The sequence below is a fragment of the Mandrillus leucophaeus genome, unplaced genomic scaffold (assembly GCF_000951045.1).
Source record: "Mandrillus leucophaeus isolate KB7577 unplaced genomic scaffold, Mleu.le_1.0 Scaffold662, whole genome shotgun sequence".
NCBI lineage: Eukaryota > Metazoa > Chordata > Mammalia > Primates > Cercopithecidae > Mandrillus > Mandrillus leucophaeus.
Window position 1 is genome coordinate 625,520 of NW_012107164.1, and position 17,471 is coordinate 642,990.

General features: G+C 34.3%; 1 protein-coding gene across 1 annotated transcript in view; it reads left to right on the plus strand.

The window, feature by feature from the left end:
• SLCO6A1 (solute carrier organic anion transporter family, member 6A1) overlaps nucleotides 1-17,471 on the plus strand; it is a 141,853-nt gene that overhangs the window by 50,644 nt on the left and 73,738 nt on the right. Inside the window, exons 5-7 of the mRNA XM_012001522.1 lie at nucleotides 8,421-8,542; nucleotides 9,713-9,822; nucleotides 14,740-14,884. Coding sequence (XP_011856912.1) covers nucleotides 8,421-8,542; nucleotides 9,713-9,822; nucleotides 14,740-14,884 — 377 coding nt within the window. The remainder of the gene's footprint in view (nucleotides 1-8,420; nucleotides 8,543-9,712; nucleotides 9,823-14,739; nucleotides 14,885-17,471) is intronic.

Sequence of the window (17,471 nt, forward strand, 5' to 3'; positions counted from 1 at the left end):
TTTCATCAACACATGAAACATTCTCTAAGATAGACTGTATGATAGGCCACAAAATATGTCTCGATAAATTTAAGACAATTGAAAGCATATCAAGTATCCTCTCAGACCACAGTGGAATGAAATTGGAAATCTACTCCAAAAGGTAACCTCAAAACCATGCAAATACATGGAAATTAAACAACCTGCTCCTGAATGATTACTGGATCAATAATGAAATCAATATGGAAATTAAACGTTTCTTTGAACTGAACGATAATAGTGACACAAACCTATCAAAACCCCTGGGATACAGCAAAAGCAATGCTAAAAGGAAAGTTTATAACATTAAATGCCTACATAAAAAACTCTGAAAGAGCATGATTAGACCATCTAAGGTCACACTTCAAGGAACTAGAGAAACAAGAATGAACCAAACACAAAATCAGCAGAAGAAAAGAAATAACAAAGATCAGAGCAGAACTAAATGAAATTGAAACAAAAAATACAAAAGATAAATGAAACACAAAGCTGGTTCTTTGAAAAGATAAACAAAATATATAGACCATTAGTGAGATTAACCAGGAAAGAAAGATGATTCAAATAACCTCAATTAGAAATGAAATGGGAGATATTACTACTGATACCATACAAATACAAAAGAACATTCAAGGACACTGATACGGTTTGGCTGTGTCCTTACCCAAATCTCACATTCAATGTAATAATCCCCACATGGTAAGGGTGGGGCCAAGTGGAGATAATTGAATTGTAGGGGCAGTTTTCCTCATACTGTACTCACATGTAGTGAATAAGTCTCATGAGATTTGATGGTTTTATAAATGGAAGTTCCCCTGCAAAAGATCTCTTGCCTGCCACTAGTTTTGTTATTTTTTTTTAAGAGATTCTCACCCAGGCTGGAGTGCAGTGGTGTAATCACAGCTCACTAAAGCCTCGATTCCTGGACTCAGGTGATCTTCCCACCTCTGGAGTAGCTGGGACTACAGGCATGCATCATCATACCAGGATAATGTTTTTGTATTTTTGGTAAAGACGAGGTTTACAAAGGAATCAGAACTTCATATACACCATATGCAAAAAATCACAATATACAAAAATCAACTCAAGATGGATTAAAGACTTAAATGTAAAACCCAAAGCTATAAAAACCCTAGAAGAAAACCTAGGCTGTACCATTCAGGAATAGGCATGGGCAAAGATTTCATGGTGAAGACACCAAAACAATTGCAACAAAAGCAAAAATTGATGATTGAGATCTAATTAAACTAAAGAGCTACTGAACAGCCAAAAGAAACTATCAACAGAGTAAACAGACAACCTACAGAATGGGAGAAAATTTTGACAAGCTATGCATCTGACCAAAGTCTAATAATATCCAGCATTGATAAGGAGTATAAATTTACAAGGAAAAAAAGAAAAAAACAACTCCATTAAAAAGTGGCCAAAGGACATGAACAGACACTTCTCAGAAGAAGACTTACATGTGGCCCACAATCATACGAAAAAAGTCTCAACATCACTAATCATTAGAGAAATACAAATCAAAACCACAATGAGGTACTCTCTCACATAAGTCACATTAAAAAGTCAAAAATTTACAGATGCTGGTGAGGCTGTGGAGAAAAAGGAACTCTTTTACACTCTTGGTAGGAGTATAAATTAGTTCAACCATTGTGGAAGACAGTGCGGTATTTCCTGAAAGACCTAGAGACTGAAATACCATTCAACCTAGCAATCCTATTACTGGCTATATACCCAAAGATAAACATCATCCAATTAGAAAGACACATGCTGGTTGTTCATGGTATGTTCATTGCAGCATTATTCACAATAGCAAATAAATAGAATTGATCTAAATGCCCATCAATGATAGACTAGACAAAGAAAATGTGGTAAATATACACCATGGAATACTATGCAGCCATAAAAAGGAACAAGATTGTGTCCTTTGGAGGGATATGAATGGAGCCAGAGGCCATCATCCTTAGTAAACTAATGCAGGAATAGAAAACTAAATACCATATTTTCTCTCTTACAAGTGGGAGCTAAATTACGAGAACACATAGATACATAGATGGGAAAAAGAGCTGGGGCCCACTGGAGGGCAGAGGGTGGGGTGGGGGGAGGAAGAGGATCAGAAAAAGTGTCTAATTGATACTAGACTTAATAGCTGGTTGATGAAATAATCTGTAAAACAAACCCCCCCGACACACATTTACTTATTTAACAAACCTTCACATCCTGCACTTGTACCCATGAACTTAAAATAAAAGTTAAAAAGAAAAAAGAGAATCACAGTACTAACTAATGTGAATATTCTGAGTTACTGGTTGGAGAGGAATGGGTTTCTGCTATATAGCAGAGACAGGCATAACTTTGTTTGAAATCCAGGGGATTTATTTGATTCTTAGTATTCACATTGTCCAGTAGTTCTTTTTAATGAATAACTGCCTCAAGTCATTAAAGAAAATACCACTAAGGCTCAGATCTTATAGGAATGATAGTTTGGGTCACCTCACCAGATGAAGTATTCTTTCCAACCAAGGTACTAGCTGAGGGTAAGGTATTCATAAAATAGATGGTGAACAAAGGAAGATGTGATGGTAACCTCAGACCTTGTCACTACTAATGATGCAGGGACAGTAGCAACTAGGTTTTTGTGTTAATTTTCTTCTAATTTTTATTCTTCTAGGTTATATGATGAGCCCTGGTAATGGTAACTATTTTAGACATAATACCTTTCTCTCAACGTACTTGAGACAAAGAATTGAGATAAATACGTGAGGGCATACTATTAATTTGAGAAATGATACTAGGAAGCATGATAGGGTAGTGTGGAAATAAGCACAGGAAGTTAAAAAAGACAATAAAGTGTTCGTTATATTGAGCAATTTACTGCTTGGGGCAACTAGGACTCAATCCCACTGGAGAACTCTGGCGGACAGTGTAAGATAAGAGTTATCCCATATATATATATCCACTAACTCCTGGAAATTGTTGGTCAAGCGATGCTCCTGGAGTTAATATTAAGCCCTAGGATTTCTGACCTGCTCTCTGAGAACTGGGCCAAGCATAGAGTTCCTGCTATTCAAAGTTATTCATTTGCTATATATGGGAGTGATGAATGCCTAGGTGACATAATACAAATGGGACACTAACAACGTCTTCTATAACAATGTTTTAGTTTTCAGTTGCAAATATATTTGAATTGTTATAATGCCATATTTGTATAATAGCTAACAGGATTTGGTGTAGTTATCTCAAGAATTTTCTCACCCAAGAATTTTATTTTTTCCAGCAAAGAGCACTAATAGATTCTGAGGTACAAAAGTGATGGGGTGTGTTGGATATCATCAGTTTGCTGCCATAGTTCCACTCTCTACTTTTCTCCACTCTGCTCTGTACCTAAAGAGGCTGATCTATTATAGACGACATCATTGGTCTCCTTTACAATCTAGCTTAGTTTTAGGCTTGGCTTGTGAAGAGCACTGGCAACAGATCTGACAGCTTGAGGAAACTTAAATCTGGATATTTATTCTTTCCTCTCCTTTCCTGATGAATCTCAATGGCTTGGTGGTGTCTCTTTAATAAAGGCTACATTTGTCTTATGACCTTCTGATACAACCACCTGTAGAGTTCACTTAACTTCTGTCTCCTCTTGCCTCTTCAGGCACCTTTTCAGGTGGTAATGGCTGTCTTCTGTTGCAAGACCCAGGATACCATCTCTTCCTATTCAGATTTCTTTAAACTTTCCTTATGTCACTTAAATAGTCCCTTTTATTAAATTACTCAGAATGTATTATTAGAACTCAGTATGTATGTTAGCATTCTGTATTTTTTTGAAATTGCTGCTTATATTCTGTCTTACTTTTATATTGGTTCATTATTTCTTATAGATTTATAAAAATTCTTCACTTATTATGGATATGAATTGTTTGCTAGACCTATGACAAATAATTTCTCCCAATCTGTCCTTAAACTTTGTATATGGTATATTATACAAACTTTAAAAGTTTTTATATCATCAAATATATCAATATTTTTCTTTCCATAAACTTTGAAAGCTCTTTCTTTCTTAAGAAGTTCTGTTTTTTTTTATTTCGATAGTTTTGGGGGAACAGGTGTTATGTGAATAAGTTCTTTAGTGGTTATTTCTGAGATTTTGGTGCACCTACCACCTGAGAAGTGTGCACTGTACTCAATGTGTAGTCTTTTATCCCTCACCCCCCATCCTACCCTCCCCTGCAAGTCCCCAAAGTCCATTATATTTCTTCTTATGCCTTTGCATCCTCATAGCTTAGCTCCCACTAACGAGTGAGAACATGCGCAATTCCGTCCAGTTGCTGCAAATGCCATTATTTTGTTCCTTTTTTTTTTTTTTTTTTTTTGAGACTGAATTTTGCTCTTGTTGCCCAGGCTGTAGTGCAATGGTGTGATCTCAACTCACTGTAACCTTCGCCTCCCGGGTTTAAGCAATTCTCCTGCCTCAGCCTCCCAAGTAACTGCGATTACAGGCATGTGCCACCACGCCCGGATAATTTTGTATTTTTAGTAGAGATGGAGTTTCTCCACGTTGGTCAGGCTGGTCTTGAACTCCCGAGCTCAGGTGATCCCCCTGCCTCGGCCTCCCAAAGTGCTGGGATTACAGGTGAGCCACCATGCCCGGACTATTTTGTTCCTTTTTATGGCGGAGTAGTATTCCATGGTGTATATATACCACATTTTCTTTATCCACTCATTTGTTGATGGGCTTTTAGGCTGGTTCCATATTTTTGCAATTGCAAGTTGTACTACTATAAACATATATGTGCAAGCGTCTTTTTCATATAATGACTTATTTTGTTCTGGGTGGATACCCAGCAGTGAGATTGTTTGATCAAATGGTAGTTCTACTTTCAGTTCTTTACGAAATCTCCATACTGTTTTCCACTGTGATCGTACTAGTTTACATTTCCACCAGCAGTGTAAAAGTATTCCTTTCTCACCACATCCACACCAACATCTACTAATTTTTAATTTTTAATTATGAGCATTCTTGCAGGAGTAAGGTAGTATCTCATTGTGGTTTTAACTTGTCTTTCCTTGCTAATTAGTGATATTGAGCATTTTTTCATATGTTTGTTGGGCATTTATATATTGCCTTTAGAGAATTTGATGTCTTTTGCCCACTTTTTGATGGGATTGTTTTTTTCTTGCTGATTTGTTTGAATTCCTAGTTGATTCTGGATATTAGTCCTCTGTCATACGCATAGTTTGCAAATATTTTCTCCCACAATGTGGGTTGTCTGTTTTCTCTGCTGATTATTTCTTTTGCTCTGCAGAAGCTTTTCTGTTTAATTAGGTCTCATCTTTATTTTTGCTTTTAGGATTTGCTTTGGGATTCTTGTTCATTAACTCTTTGCCTAAGCCAATATCTAGAAGAGTTTCTATAATGTTATTTTCTAGAATTTTTATGATGTCAGGTCTTAAATTTAAGTCTTTGATCCATCTTGAGTTGATTTTTGTATAAGGTAAGACAATAAGGTAAGACTTGAGTCAATTTTTATATAAATGGGTAATGAGGATCCAGTTTCATTCTTCTATATGTTGCTTACCAATTATCCAAGCACCATTTGTTGAATAGGATGCCCTTTTCCCAATTAAAGTTTTTGTTTCCTTTGTCAAAGATCAGTTGGTTGCAAGTATTTGGCTTTATTTATAGGTTCTCTATTCTGTCCCATTGGTCTATGTGCCTATTTTTATACCAGTACCATGCTGTTTTGCTGACTACAGCCTTGTAGTATATTTTGAAGTCAGGTAGTGTGATGCCTCTAGATTTGTTATTTTTCCTTAGTCTTGCTTTGGCTATGCAGGCTCTTTTTCAGTTCCATGTGAATTTTAGGATTGTTTTTTCTAGTTCTGTGAAAAATGATGTTGGTACTTTGATGGAAATTGCATTGAATTAATAGATTGCTTTTGGCAGTATGGTCATTTTCACAATATTGATTCTATCCATTCATAAGCATGGAATGTGCTTCCATTCATTTGTGTCACCTATGATTTCTTTCAGCAGTGCTTTGTAGTTTTCCTGGTAGTGGTCTTTCACCTCCTTGGTTGGGTATGTTCCTAAGTATTTTATTTTATTTTATTTTATTGCAGCTGTTCTAAAAAAGATTGAGTTCTTGATTTGTTTATCAGGTTGGTCACTGTTGGTGTATAGCAGTACTACTGATTTATGTACATTGATACATTATCCTGAAACTTTACTGAATTCATCAGTTCTTGGAGCTTTTTGAATGGGTCTTTATGGTTTTCTAGGTATATGATCATATCATTGGTGAACAGTAACAGTTTGACTTCCTCTTTACTGATTTGGATGCTTTTATTTCTTTCTCTTGTTTAATTGCTTTGGCTAGGACAAGAAGTTCTTATGCTCCATAAACTTATTAAAATATTTGACTATATTTTTTCTAGTACTTTTGTAAATGTGTTTGTATGTTGATATTTAACATTCAATTTCAGTTTATTTTTGCATCTAAGAGGCATGGGCCAAGCTTCTCTTTTTTCTTCAAGAGGATATCTGATTGTACTGATGACATTTATCTATCATTATGTGTTTTTTATTGATATTAAATACCATCTTCGTCATAAATTAAAGTTACCTGTATCCGTAAATTTCCTTCTTGTCTCATTTAATCTATTCCCTGATACACATTTCTATTCCCATGCCAATGTTACAAGATTTTAGTTACTAAAGTTTTATTGTATAGTTTGCTATTTGGTAGGAGAAATATCCATTTATTACTGTTTTTCATGCAACATTGGGGCTATGTTTGCAAAATGACTCTTCAATATAAATTTTATAATCTAAGGTTTTAAGCAAAGCATTTTGATTTGAATTGCTTGAATTTATGGACCACATTAGGACTGTTATCTTTTCATGCATATGGTATGTTACTTTCTTTTCTCTGTTCTTTTATACCCTTCAATAAAGATTTATAATTTCCTTTATTGAACATATTCCATTAAACCTATTCCTAGGCATTTCATACTTTTTTAGTATTGTGAATGGAATATCTATATTTTATATATAACCATTATATTGTTTATCACAATTGATAGTTTTTTTACTTGATTTCCCTACCTCTTTTGGGTACACCATTATATACACATATGTAATAATCACATGTAATATAATGTATATAGTTAGAATACATAGCTGGGTTCAAAAGTGAAAAAAACTCCTGACTATTATAACCAATGAGGAAACATACTCCCCTAGTGACAATCTGGAATTGAAACTCCCTGAGTGTAACATATGCAGATATATATATATATGAGATCAGTGGGTAATGACAATCAAGACTTCAACCCTAGGAAAATTGGAATTTCTACCCTTAATAATGAGTTGTCCCATCAGTGAATAAGACAGTGTACATTCTCTACATTCCTAAGAAATACAAGGTCTGCAAGCAAGTTATTCACCAGATCTTGGTTGGTAATAGAAACACCAATGAAAAACCAGCACTTCCAGAACTATGGTTCCCATGGATGTGAGCATTCTCCCACAGCGGCTGTTTGGAGGGGGTGTTAAATGTGTGTGGAGTAGAAGACAATGGTGTCTATGTATTAATCAACTCCCCCTAATCTACTCCTTAAATGATGGAATAGCTTCACAACTATGAAAACTCTCCGCAAATCCATGGCTTCAGAATTAATCGAAGACAAAGTATGCTTAAACTACAAAATAATTATGAGTAAATCTAGAATAATAACAAATCCCAGCATAGAATCCTCGACTTTCCCATATAACCTTCCCCACTGCAAGGCTTTATGGTGAGCAAAGGCAGATGAAGAAAAATTGCACAGAAGACAGAAGACAGCAAAGGGTCCTAAGGGTGATTTGGAATAATAACTAGAAGGATACATTCACACTAAATCTGAAAGTTCACAGAAGGGACTAGAAGAAAGGGATTTCAAAATATTTGTGATTGAAAGGATTAAATGCCATAAAAAGCTTCACTTGTGCAACATAAAGGTCCAGGTGTGTCATAAAGGTCTAAGTGCTTGATTTTTAAGAATGTTTTTAAAGGAGAGGTGAGATTTTAAAAGATAGTGTTCCAAATACATAGCTTCTGGTGGAGAAAAAAAGTTAACTAGGAACAAACAAGTACCTTTTGCTACCTAAGTGGTGCCAAGAAAAAGAAGGAAAAGGGAAAAGATTAGGATCCTATAAGACAAAACAAGCACATAATTGGGGACTCACAATTACTCCCTCTCAACAAAACAAACAATAGTGACAAATTAACCAAAAAAAAATCCATTTCTGTCTCACTTTCCAACCCTCCCTCTCTCACTCTCACTTTCTCCACTCTGTTTGATTATGGTTTTGTTGTAATCAAATACCTAAAGTTGATTATTCTTTTCATTTTTCTCTATTAAAGCACTACAGGCACAAATGGTAGTACAGAATGGCTATGGACTTGGTGGATTCGTTTTCTTTCTGCCACTCTCGTTGCATGGTTTACATTAATACCGTTGTCATGCTTTCCACACAATATGCCAGGTGACTATAAAATGTAATTTATTAAATTGGAGGATAGTAGTTTCTTCCACCATGGTTCTTATTCTCATAGAATAACTATACTACATTTTTTATAAAATGGGTATGCCTCTCACTGTGGTGGTTTGTCATAGAGATACAGTGTCAAGTGCTAGTGTTATTTAAGCAAATAAATCAGGATTACAGCCAAATATTACTGGATTTATGTACCAGAATGTCTTCTTCTTTTTATTTAGTTTTGAGACAGGGCCTTCCTCTGTCACTCAGGCTAAGTACAGTGGTATCATCACAGATCATTGCGGCCTCAAACTTCTGGGCTCAAGTCATCCTCCTGCCTCACCTCCAGAGTAGCTTAGACTACAGGTGCATGCCACCATGCTCAGCAAGTTTTTAAAACTTTTGCTTTTCTTTCTAGAGATAGAGTCTTGTTATGTTGCCCAGACTGGTCTTAAACTCCTGGCCTTAAGCTATCCTTCCACCTTAGCTTCACAACGCGTTGAGATTACAGGTGTAAGCCACCACAACTGGCCCAGAATTTCATTATAATTAGTGCATATTTTTGTTTCTCATTATTTCCTTTTAATAATGCTTTATATGTATAGTTCATACAGTGTCTTGAAAACTGAAGCATATTTAAATCTAGTTACCTAGCATTTAATGTATTGACTACCTTAGAATTGTTGTAAGATAAAATAATAACTGTTAAAATTTTCTTGGAAACACTGAAAAATACATCTAAAGTCAAAGAAATCAAATACTCTCCTGATTATAGTACATTTCATTGGCACAAAATAGTTTTAGTTATATCCAAAGATTATTTCCTCATATTTTAGAGCAAATCAAGTGTGGCTAAATTTTAAAATAAATTAAAATTTTATTTACTCAGTCATAGGAGCTACATTTCAAGTATTTAATAACCACGTGTAGACAGTGGCTACAGTATTTTGGACTGTGCAGATATGGAAAGTTTTCATTATTACAGAATGTTCTTCAGGACAACACTGTTTTAGAAGATTGTATGTTTTAATTAATGAGATTGACTTTAGCTTGTTCAAAAATAACTCATTTGCCATTTCAGGATCAACTAAATGTATTAGGGTGTGTATGTATGTTTTATGTATGAGTTTTAGTTATTTGAATATGTCATAAGTTTTTCTACTTGTTTATATATAGGTTCAACACGGATAAAAGCTGCGAAACATAAACAGCTTCATTTGTTTGACAGCAAACTTAAAGATCTGCAAGTTGGAACTAGTATCAAGGATTTATGTGCTGTTTTTTGGGTAAAGTAAAATAGTTTACTTGAACAAGCCAACTAAGTTGACCTGTGTAATTTTCTAATAGTGAACTTATGAAAATACCCATAAAGGGTTCAATCTAAATCTGGGTGAGACTTTTGAAGTCTTTTAACTAACTTATTCACTTTACAGATAATAAAACATAGGGCAGGCTTTGCTAATAACTTGACTAGTGTCAGAGATTGGCACCAGATATTTTCCTTCCATTTCTTTTAGTTTTATATTATTTTGTGTTTATTTTTTCTCTGCAGAAATACATAAGACATTTAATGGGATGACATGTATGTATCAACATTATCTTTTTTATCATGTTTAAGTGACTCAGAACTCCAGAAGTTGAAAAATAGTCCCACAAACATCATGTTTTGTGGAAAATATCTCAATAGTAAATGAAGAAAATCTTTGTTTTTCTAAGTGAAACAAGGTCTACAATATAGACATTGTGGAGTTAAAAAACACCAACTTTTAAATAATGATTTGACTTTCCATTTGTTTTCTCTTCTGCTATTCATAACTTCATTCATTCTGTTGTTTGCAGAATTGTATTTCTCATATACAGATTTTATCAAGTCATTTCTCAGATTACTTGATAGATGAATTTCATACCTTTTAGTAGGACTTTGAAGATCCTTTGCAGTAGCATCCACTGAATTTTCTTATCCCATTTTCTTAGAATTTTATCCCTGTCTCCTCCACATTCCAGCCACTTGGTCTTTCCTGGAAACATTAGGTAATTTTATAGTCCTGTATTTTGGTAGATGTCAATCTCTGTATTTAAAATGTTGTTCTCTCTCTTCTCTATTATCAAAAAAACTCTTTGTCAAATCTTACCTTATATTCCCAGGCAAAATGAGTTTCTCCCTCCTTAATGCTTTCATTGATCTTTGTTATAACATAATGAGATATATATGTGTGTGTGTGTGTGTGTGTGTGTGTGTGTATTCTTTTTGTTATACTGGTTTAATCCTAAAACAAATGTATATGTTGTATAAAATCAAAAATATGTTTACTTGTTTCTATTCTGTGTTTATCTTTTAATCAAATCAAAAGCCATCCCTCCTAATTGGTTACATTTAATTCAGATTTTTATTTAGCTTTAATTTTTATCAAAATATTACATGTATATATATTTTAACAATACAGAAGCCAATTAGTTATAATCTCTTTCATACTGTTAAAAATTAACACACAATTATTAAAAACACTTCAAAAAATTTAAACATGAGTGTTTTAAGGTTTTTTTTGTTTTAAGTTTACTGCCAGAAAGGAAAAAAAAAAAAGCCAATTTCAATTCTTCTTACTTGGAAATGGAGGATTTTATTATTATTATTGTTAGACAGGATATAAAATAATATAATGCCTGGTAACAATCTTAGACTTCTGAATCACATCTATCTGAGTAGATAACTAGACGATATCTGATTTCTTTTTAAAGTTTATCAGAAGGTGGAACTCTTAGAATTTCAGAGTGAGAAACGTGGAAAATCCTGACCTCCAAAATGTGGTGGTAAAAGTGGCAGAATTGTCACCAACTATTTTGAAACTCTGGAAATTAAGCAAAGGCATACAGTAAATTGAAAGCACTTATTCAAGTGTTCTTGAACATCGGTTAGAAGAGTAGGGTCTGTGGCATTTAAATTTGGGACTGCATCCATTGTCTTTTCTTCCCTCCCTACCCTCCATGTCTTGGTAACAGTGAAGGCTAATGGTCTTCCTGCCACTTGATGTGGTTGATCTAGTTTGGAGCTCCATGGAAAAGTCCTGGGGCATTTAGTTAGCAATTACAATATTAGTGGCAAATCTTTGGAAAAGACCGGCATCACAGCCACCGAAGGCAGCAATACTGGTTAGGGTAAACAGTAAACCAGCCAAAAATGTAAAATATACATTTGGCCAATGATACTGGGCTTTGAAAGCCTTAATATATTCATGGGGATCTGAAAGGCTTCCCACACTCAGGAGAGGTCAGAGACGGCCCCAGTTACCTGCTGGTTCCTGGCTGAGCACAAGTCCCTACATAAACAGAAAGTGAAAGTCAAAGCAGCCTGTAAACTGCCTGAAACTTGAATATGTGATCCAATCCATGTACAGATCCCCTTAGCAAAAATTGGAAGCCCTACTGACTCAAGACATTTAAGTAAAACCCCTGCCCAATTATTGGGTGGCCATCAAGGTATGCTGACCCTGGGCGACTCCTGGGAAGCCAGGCTTAAAAATGAAGAAAATAATTAAAAATAGAACAGAGGCTTCAGTGGCTGCACACTCTCAGGGAGATAGAATTTATTTAATTAGTCCTGAAAAGTAATAAACAAAAGAGAGAAAATAGCAACAACGCAACTCCTGCGGGTGGAAGTCAGAATCCAGAAAAGCTACAACGTATTATTTGAAGTGTCCAGTTTTCAACAAAATCTCATGAAAAATGCAAAGAAAGAAGAACATGTGACTCATATAAAGAAAAAAGTCAGTACAAACTGTCTCTGAGGTCGCTCAGATGTTGGATGTAGTAAACAAAGACTTCATGTAAACTACTATCATAAGAATGTTAAAAAGAATTTTTTAAATGTTTGATTATTTTCCTTTTTTTTTTTTTGAAACACGGTCTCACTCTGTCACCCAGGCTGGAATGTAGCAGCATGATCATGGCTCACTGCAACCTCAGTCTCCCTCAGTCTCCTGAGTAGCTGGGACTGTAGGTGCACATCACCATACCCAGCTAATTTTTAAATTTTATGTAGAGAAATCTCACTGTGTTGCCCAGGCTGATCTTGAACTCGGCTTATGTGAGATATCTCTGATTTTAGATTAGGGAAAGAATTGCACAAAAAATTAGGGGAAATTACATAACCAGCGTTTCCTTTTATCTTAATAAAAAAGTGGAAAATTGACTGGAAAATAAGAAAACTAAAAAGGAGTAGTTTGAGGAACTTAATTTGCTAAAGGCCAATTGTCTTTCCCTATTAATTCTATAGTTCTATCCCTCCTGGTTCATGACATTTGGTTTGGATCATTTTCTTGAAATCCAATGGCTGCTTAGAAACTCTTGACACAAGGACTACTAGAAAATCCTTCCAACAAAGATATCATGTATCACCATCATTATAAGACTTATTGACTAGGAGCTGGCTTAAACATACTTCTCCTGAGTGTCTGTCTAGGCATAGATTTTAAAAAAATAGTCTTTTCTTGTAATGAATTTTTATTAAAGTGAGACAGAAAATTAGCTATTTTTTGAATGGATTATCTACTGTTATCATGTTTCTTGCAGGTCATTATATTTTTTAAAACAGTTTTCCAAAAAGGAAACGAAAGAGTTTATGAGAAATAGGAACACGTTCACACTGTTGGTGGGACTGTAAACTAGTTCAACCATTGTGGAAAACAGTGGCGATTCCTCAAGGATCTAGAACTGGAAATACCATTTGACCCAGCCATCCCATTACTGGGTATATACCCAAAGGATTATAAATCATACTGCTATAAAGACACATGCACACATATGTTTATTGCAGCACTATTCACAATAGCAAAAACTTGGAATGAACCCAAATGTCCATAAGTGACAGACTGGATTAAGAAAATGTGGCACATATACACCATAGAATACTATGCAGCCATAAAAAAGGATGAGTTCGTGTCCTTTGTAGGGACATAGATGCAGCTGAAAACCATCATTCTCAGCAAACTATTGCAAGAACAGAAAACCAAACACCACAAGTTCTCACTCATAGGTGGGAATTGAACAATGAGATCACTTGGACACAGGAAGCGGAACATCACACACCGGGGCCTATTGTCGGGAGGGGACAAGTGGGATGAATAGCATTAGGAGATATACCTAATGTAAATGACGAGTTAATGGGTGCAGCACACCAACATGGCACATGTATACATATGTAACAAACCTGCGCGTTGTGCACATGTACCCTAGAACATAAAGTATAATTAAAAAAAAGAAAATGTCAGTAATTTTAATAGTTTTAAAGTAGATAAAATAGATGCAAGTAAAATAAAATATAAAAGCTAAAACAAATACAAAATATTTAACATTTTTATGAAGTTGTAATATCCACGAGCATTCAGAAGTTGAACTAGTTGAGTTTGCAGACTATGATCACACCTAACAGGGATGTTTAGGGCCAGAAAAAGAAAATTTAAATAAATTAAAAATATATAAACATAAAATAGCACTAAATATATTTTCAATGAGATATGCATAAACAAGGAAATACAGAAACTAATTTGAAAGTTAGTATTTTACTATCTTTTTAATTACTCTGTGTAGTATAATAGATAATGATAAACCATCACATCTTAATAAGTCTTCTAAATAATTTCCAGAAGTTTACCAAAATGCAAAATTTAAATAACTTAATTCTTTGTATAGGTAGATTTCCAGGAGTAAAATATAAAACATTTTCTGCAGCCCTACTGGTTTTTCATGAGTATTGCTTAAATTTTCTGTTTTGTGTTTTAGTTGAATAAAAAAGACTTGCTTAAAACAATAAGTAGACAAGAAAAAGTAAGGATAAAATTCTAGATATATGGTTAATAATTTACCTATTTTTCTCTAATCTTTACAAAAAAAATTCCAAGCCCATAAATAAAAATTAAAGTAGTATGAAGACCAAATCAAAATTTAAATTGTCAAAAATAACCTTACTTTCATAGAATTTGTATATTGATGAATCATAGATTGCTGTTTGGATCTATCTTATCTATCTATCTATCCATCTATCATCTATCATCTATCTATCATCTGTCATCTATCTATCAATTATCTTTTCAGTTTAGATTGGGAATGGTACATTTTTGTAGACAGATCATTAACATTTGATTCTGCCTGTCTCTTTCTCTTTATCTAACAAAATAAAATAATTGATACATAACTTATTTTTATTTCAGATTCTGATGAAAAATCCAGTGTTAATATGCCTATCTCTGTCAAAAGCTACAGAATATTTAGTTATTATTGGAGCCGCTGAATTTTTGCCTATATATTTAGAAAATCAGTTTATGTTAACACCCCCTGTGGCAACTATACTTGCAGGTAGAGTTACCTTCTTATTGTGTCATTTCAAAAATTTTTCATTGTCTTATTTATGTACCTATGAAATATGAAATATATGAAATAAATAAAAATATAAAGAATTATATACCTAGGTATGATTTGTGCAAATTTTACAAATATGAACACTCTGCCATCATAGTGTCAATATTTTTGACATATAAATCCTAGTAAAACCTCTGTATTTCTCCTTCATCCCATTTATCTTCATTCCTTTTCACAGGTAATCACTCTTCTGAAGTCAGAGTGAATCATTCCCATGTATGTTTGTACATCTTTACTGCGTATGTGCTTGTCTATATACATCTATTTCTAAAATTTATGTATCACTTTATACATACTCTTCTGCAGCTTATTTTTTCATCAGAAATTATGTTCTTTAGATTTGTGTTGATCTATATATATTTAATGCATTTCAGTTTGCTATTATATTTTATGATTCTATTTTATGAGTATACTATTGTTTATTTATTATCCAGTTAATAGATATGTTGTTGCCTCCCACTTTTTCTCTCTTCCAACCAATGCAGTAATGAATAGGTTTGTTGATATCTCCTTCTGTACATTTGTAAAAGTTGATCTAAGTTTAGACATTGAAGGGAAATTGCTATTGTGTACATTTACAATCTTATGAGATATTGAAAATTGGCTCTCCAAAATAGGTTGCAAATAGAATTAAATGTTTTAACGTTTTAGCATTAATGAGAAAGTTGTAAAGTAACAATTTATTTTAGGGTGTAAGAGGTAGAAGATGCATCCACTAATTTTTAGGATAACAAATAAAGTAGTAGTAAGAGACTATATTAATAGGAAAAATTTAATTAATTAAAAAAAGAAAGACAGAAAACAAAAAGCATGTGGGCAAAATAGAAAAAAAATAAGATGTGCAGAAATCCTGAGTATAAATCTAAACCTTTTATGGAGTACATTTTTTTTTATAAAAGGCTGACTTTTTTATGACTGACTGAAAATTGTGCAAAAAGTCAAAATAGATCAGCTTTCAAGGGCCATAATGACATATTTTTTTTTGTGACCACACCAGGTTTGGGGCACTCTGATTAATAGAATTGGCAGAACTTGAGGAGTAAATTCATTCCATGTATTTCTTATTGTGTTAAATAAGGCTATTTTTAATGGATTCCAAGCACCAGGGTAAGGCTACATGCTGTACTGACTTTAACCATCCCCTCAAGGTCCTGGATCTAGCCAGCTGAATAAATCCTTAAGCCATCAAGGTCTATCTTAAAAAATCAAGTGGCTTTCTCCGTAAGTTTCTCTACTGACCTTTCCAGTTAGCCTGAGATATCAAAGTATAACAGAATACATTAGCAATTGCAAATTCTACCTTGGCAAGAATGAAATTTGCGGTAATTTTATCATCTATAATAATATTGATCAGTGAGTGAGGCTGACCAGAGTGCTTTCCAGGAATGAGGTGGTGCCATTGATTATTTCAAGTAAAGTCACAGATAAATTTTGCCCTATAGTTTCTAATTGCATTACCTATCATAAAGATGACTTCAGTAGGCTGCGTATGAATAACATACCACTAATCTTGCTGAGAAGCTCCCCTGAGTAACTGAGCATAACTTCATATTAGAGAAATTTCTAATCTTTGAAGAGTTATACGATCTGCTGGTGGTGATGTAAACACTTGATGATCTTTTATGACCACCCCTATGTTCTTGAATCTATCATTTCCATTTGACAAGTAAGGCTTGTCAAATAGTTATGAGCCTGATTTAGTTCATCCCAAAATGAGAATGTAAGTTCACAAAGTCAAAAGATTGCTGTAAGTTAGGACTTTGGTTTTGACAAGATGGCAGTAGTAAGCTAGTAGTTGCTTTTCAAATGGTAGCTGATTTAGGGAGTCAATGAGTGTTATACAACAACAGCTGTTTCTGAATGGAGCCTATATCTTTTATCTAGAGCCTCCAGTCCACGAAATTATCAGTCATGGAGATTTGTAGCTCATGGGGATCATTAAATTTCTAGCATCTCAAAGAAGAGAGTATGCCACAGTTTGCTTATCAGCTTCAATGTAGGTTTGTGAATTACACTCACTGTAAGTTAGCTGTTATAAAAGACAAGTAGAATGCCCAAGACCGACATCTACCATCTCTGACACCCAGAGTCCAAAGTGACATTAAGTTCCCTTTTGGTTGGAGGGAAATGAGACATTTTTTTTTTGCTTGACTTCCAGAGTAATTGAGCCTTGTGAATCTGTTTGCATAGTCCCCCAGAAACTTGATGTGCAGTCTTTTGGATTTTGTTGGGATTTATCAGTTACCCTTGCAGGTGAAGGTATGATAATACCAAAGTTAGAGCCATTGACTCTGAGACTTGAGATCCTCTAGCCAGCTGCATATCGTCTATCAGTGAAATGTTTAGGCATCAGAAGGTAATGGGAATCACACTAAGTTCTTATGCACCTTCTTGTAGCAAATGGCAGAGCTTTAGCTACTCCTGAGGAATAACTAAAGAATATTACAGTATTCTTACTGTAAAGGTATATTTGTGGTTTTTAAGCATGAATGAGAATTAGTCTTTGTCCTTGGGTGCCAATTAG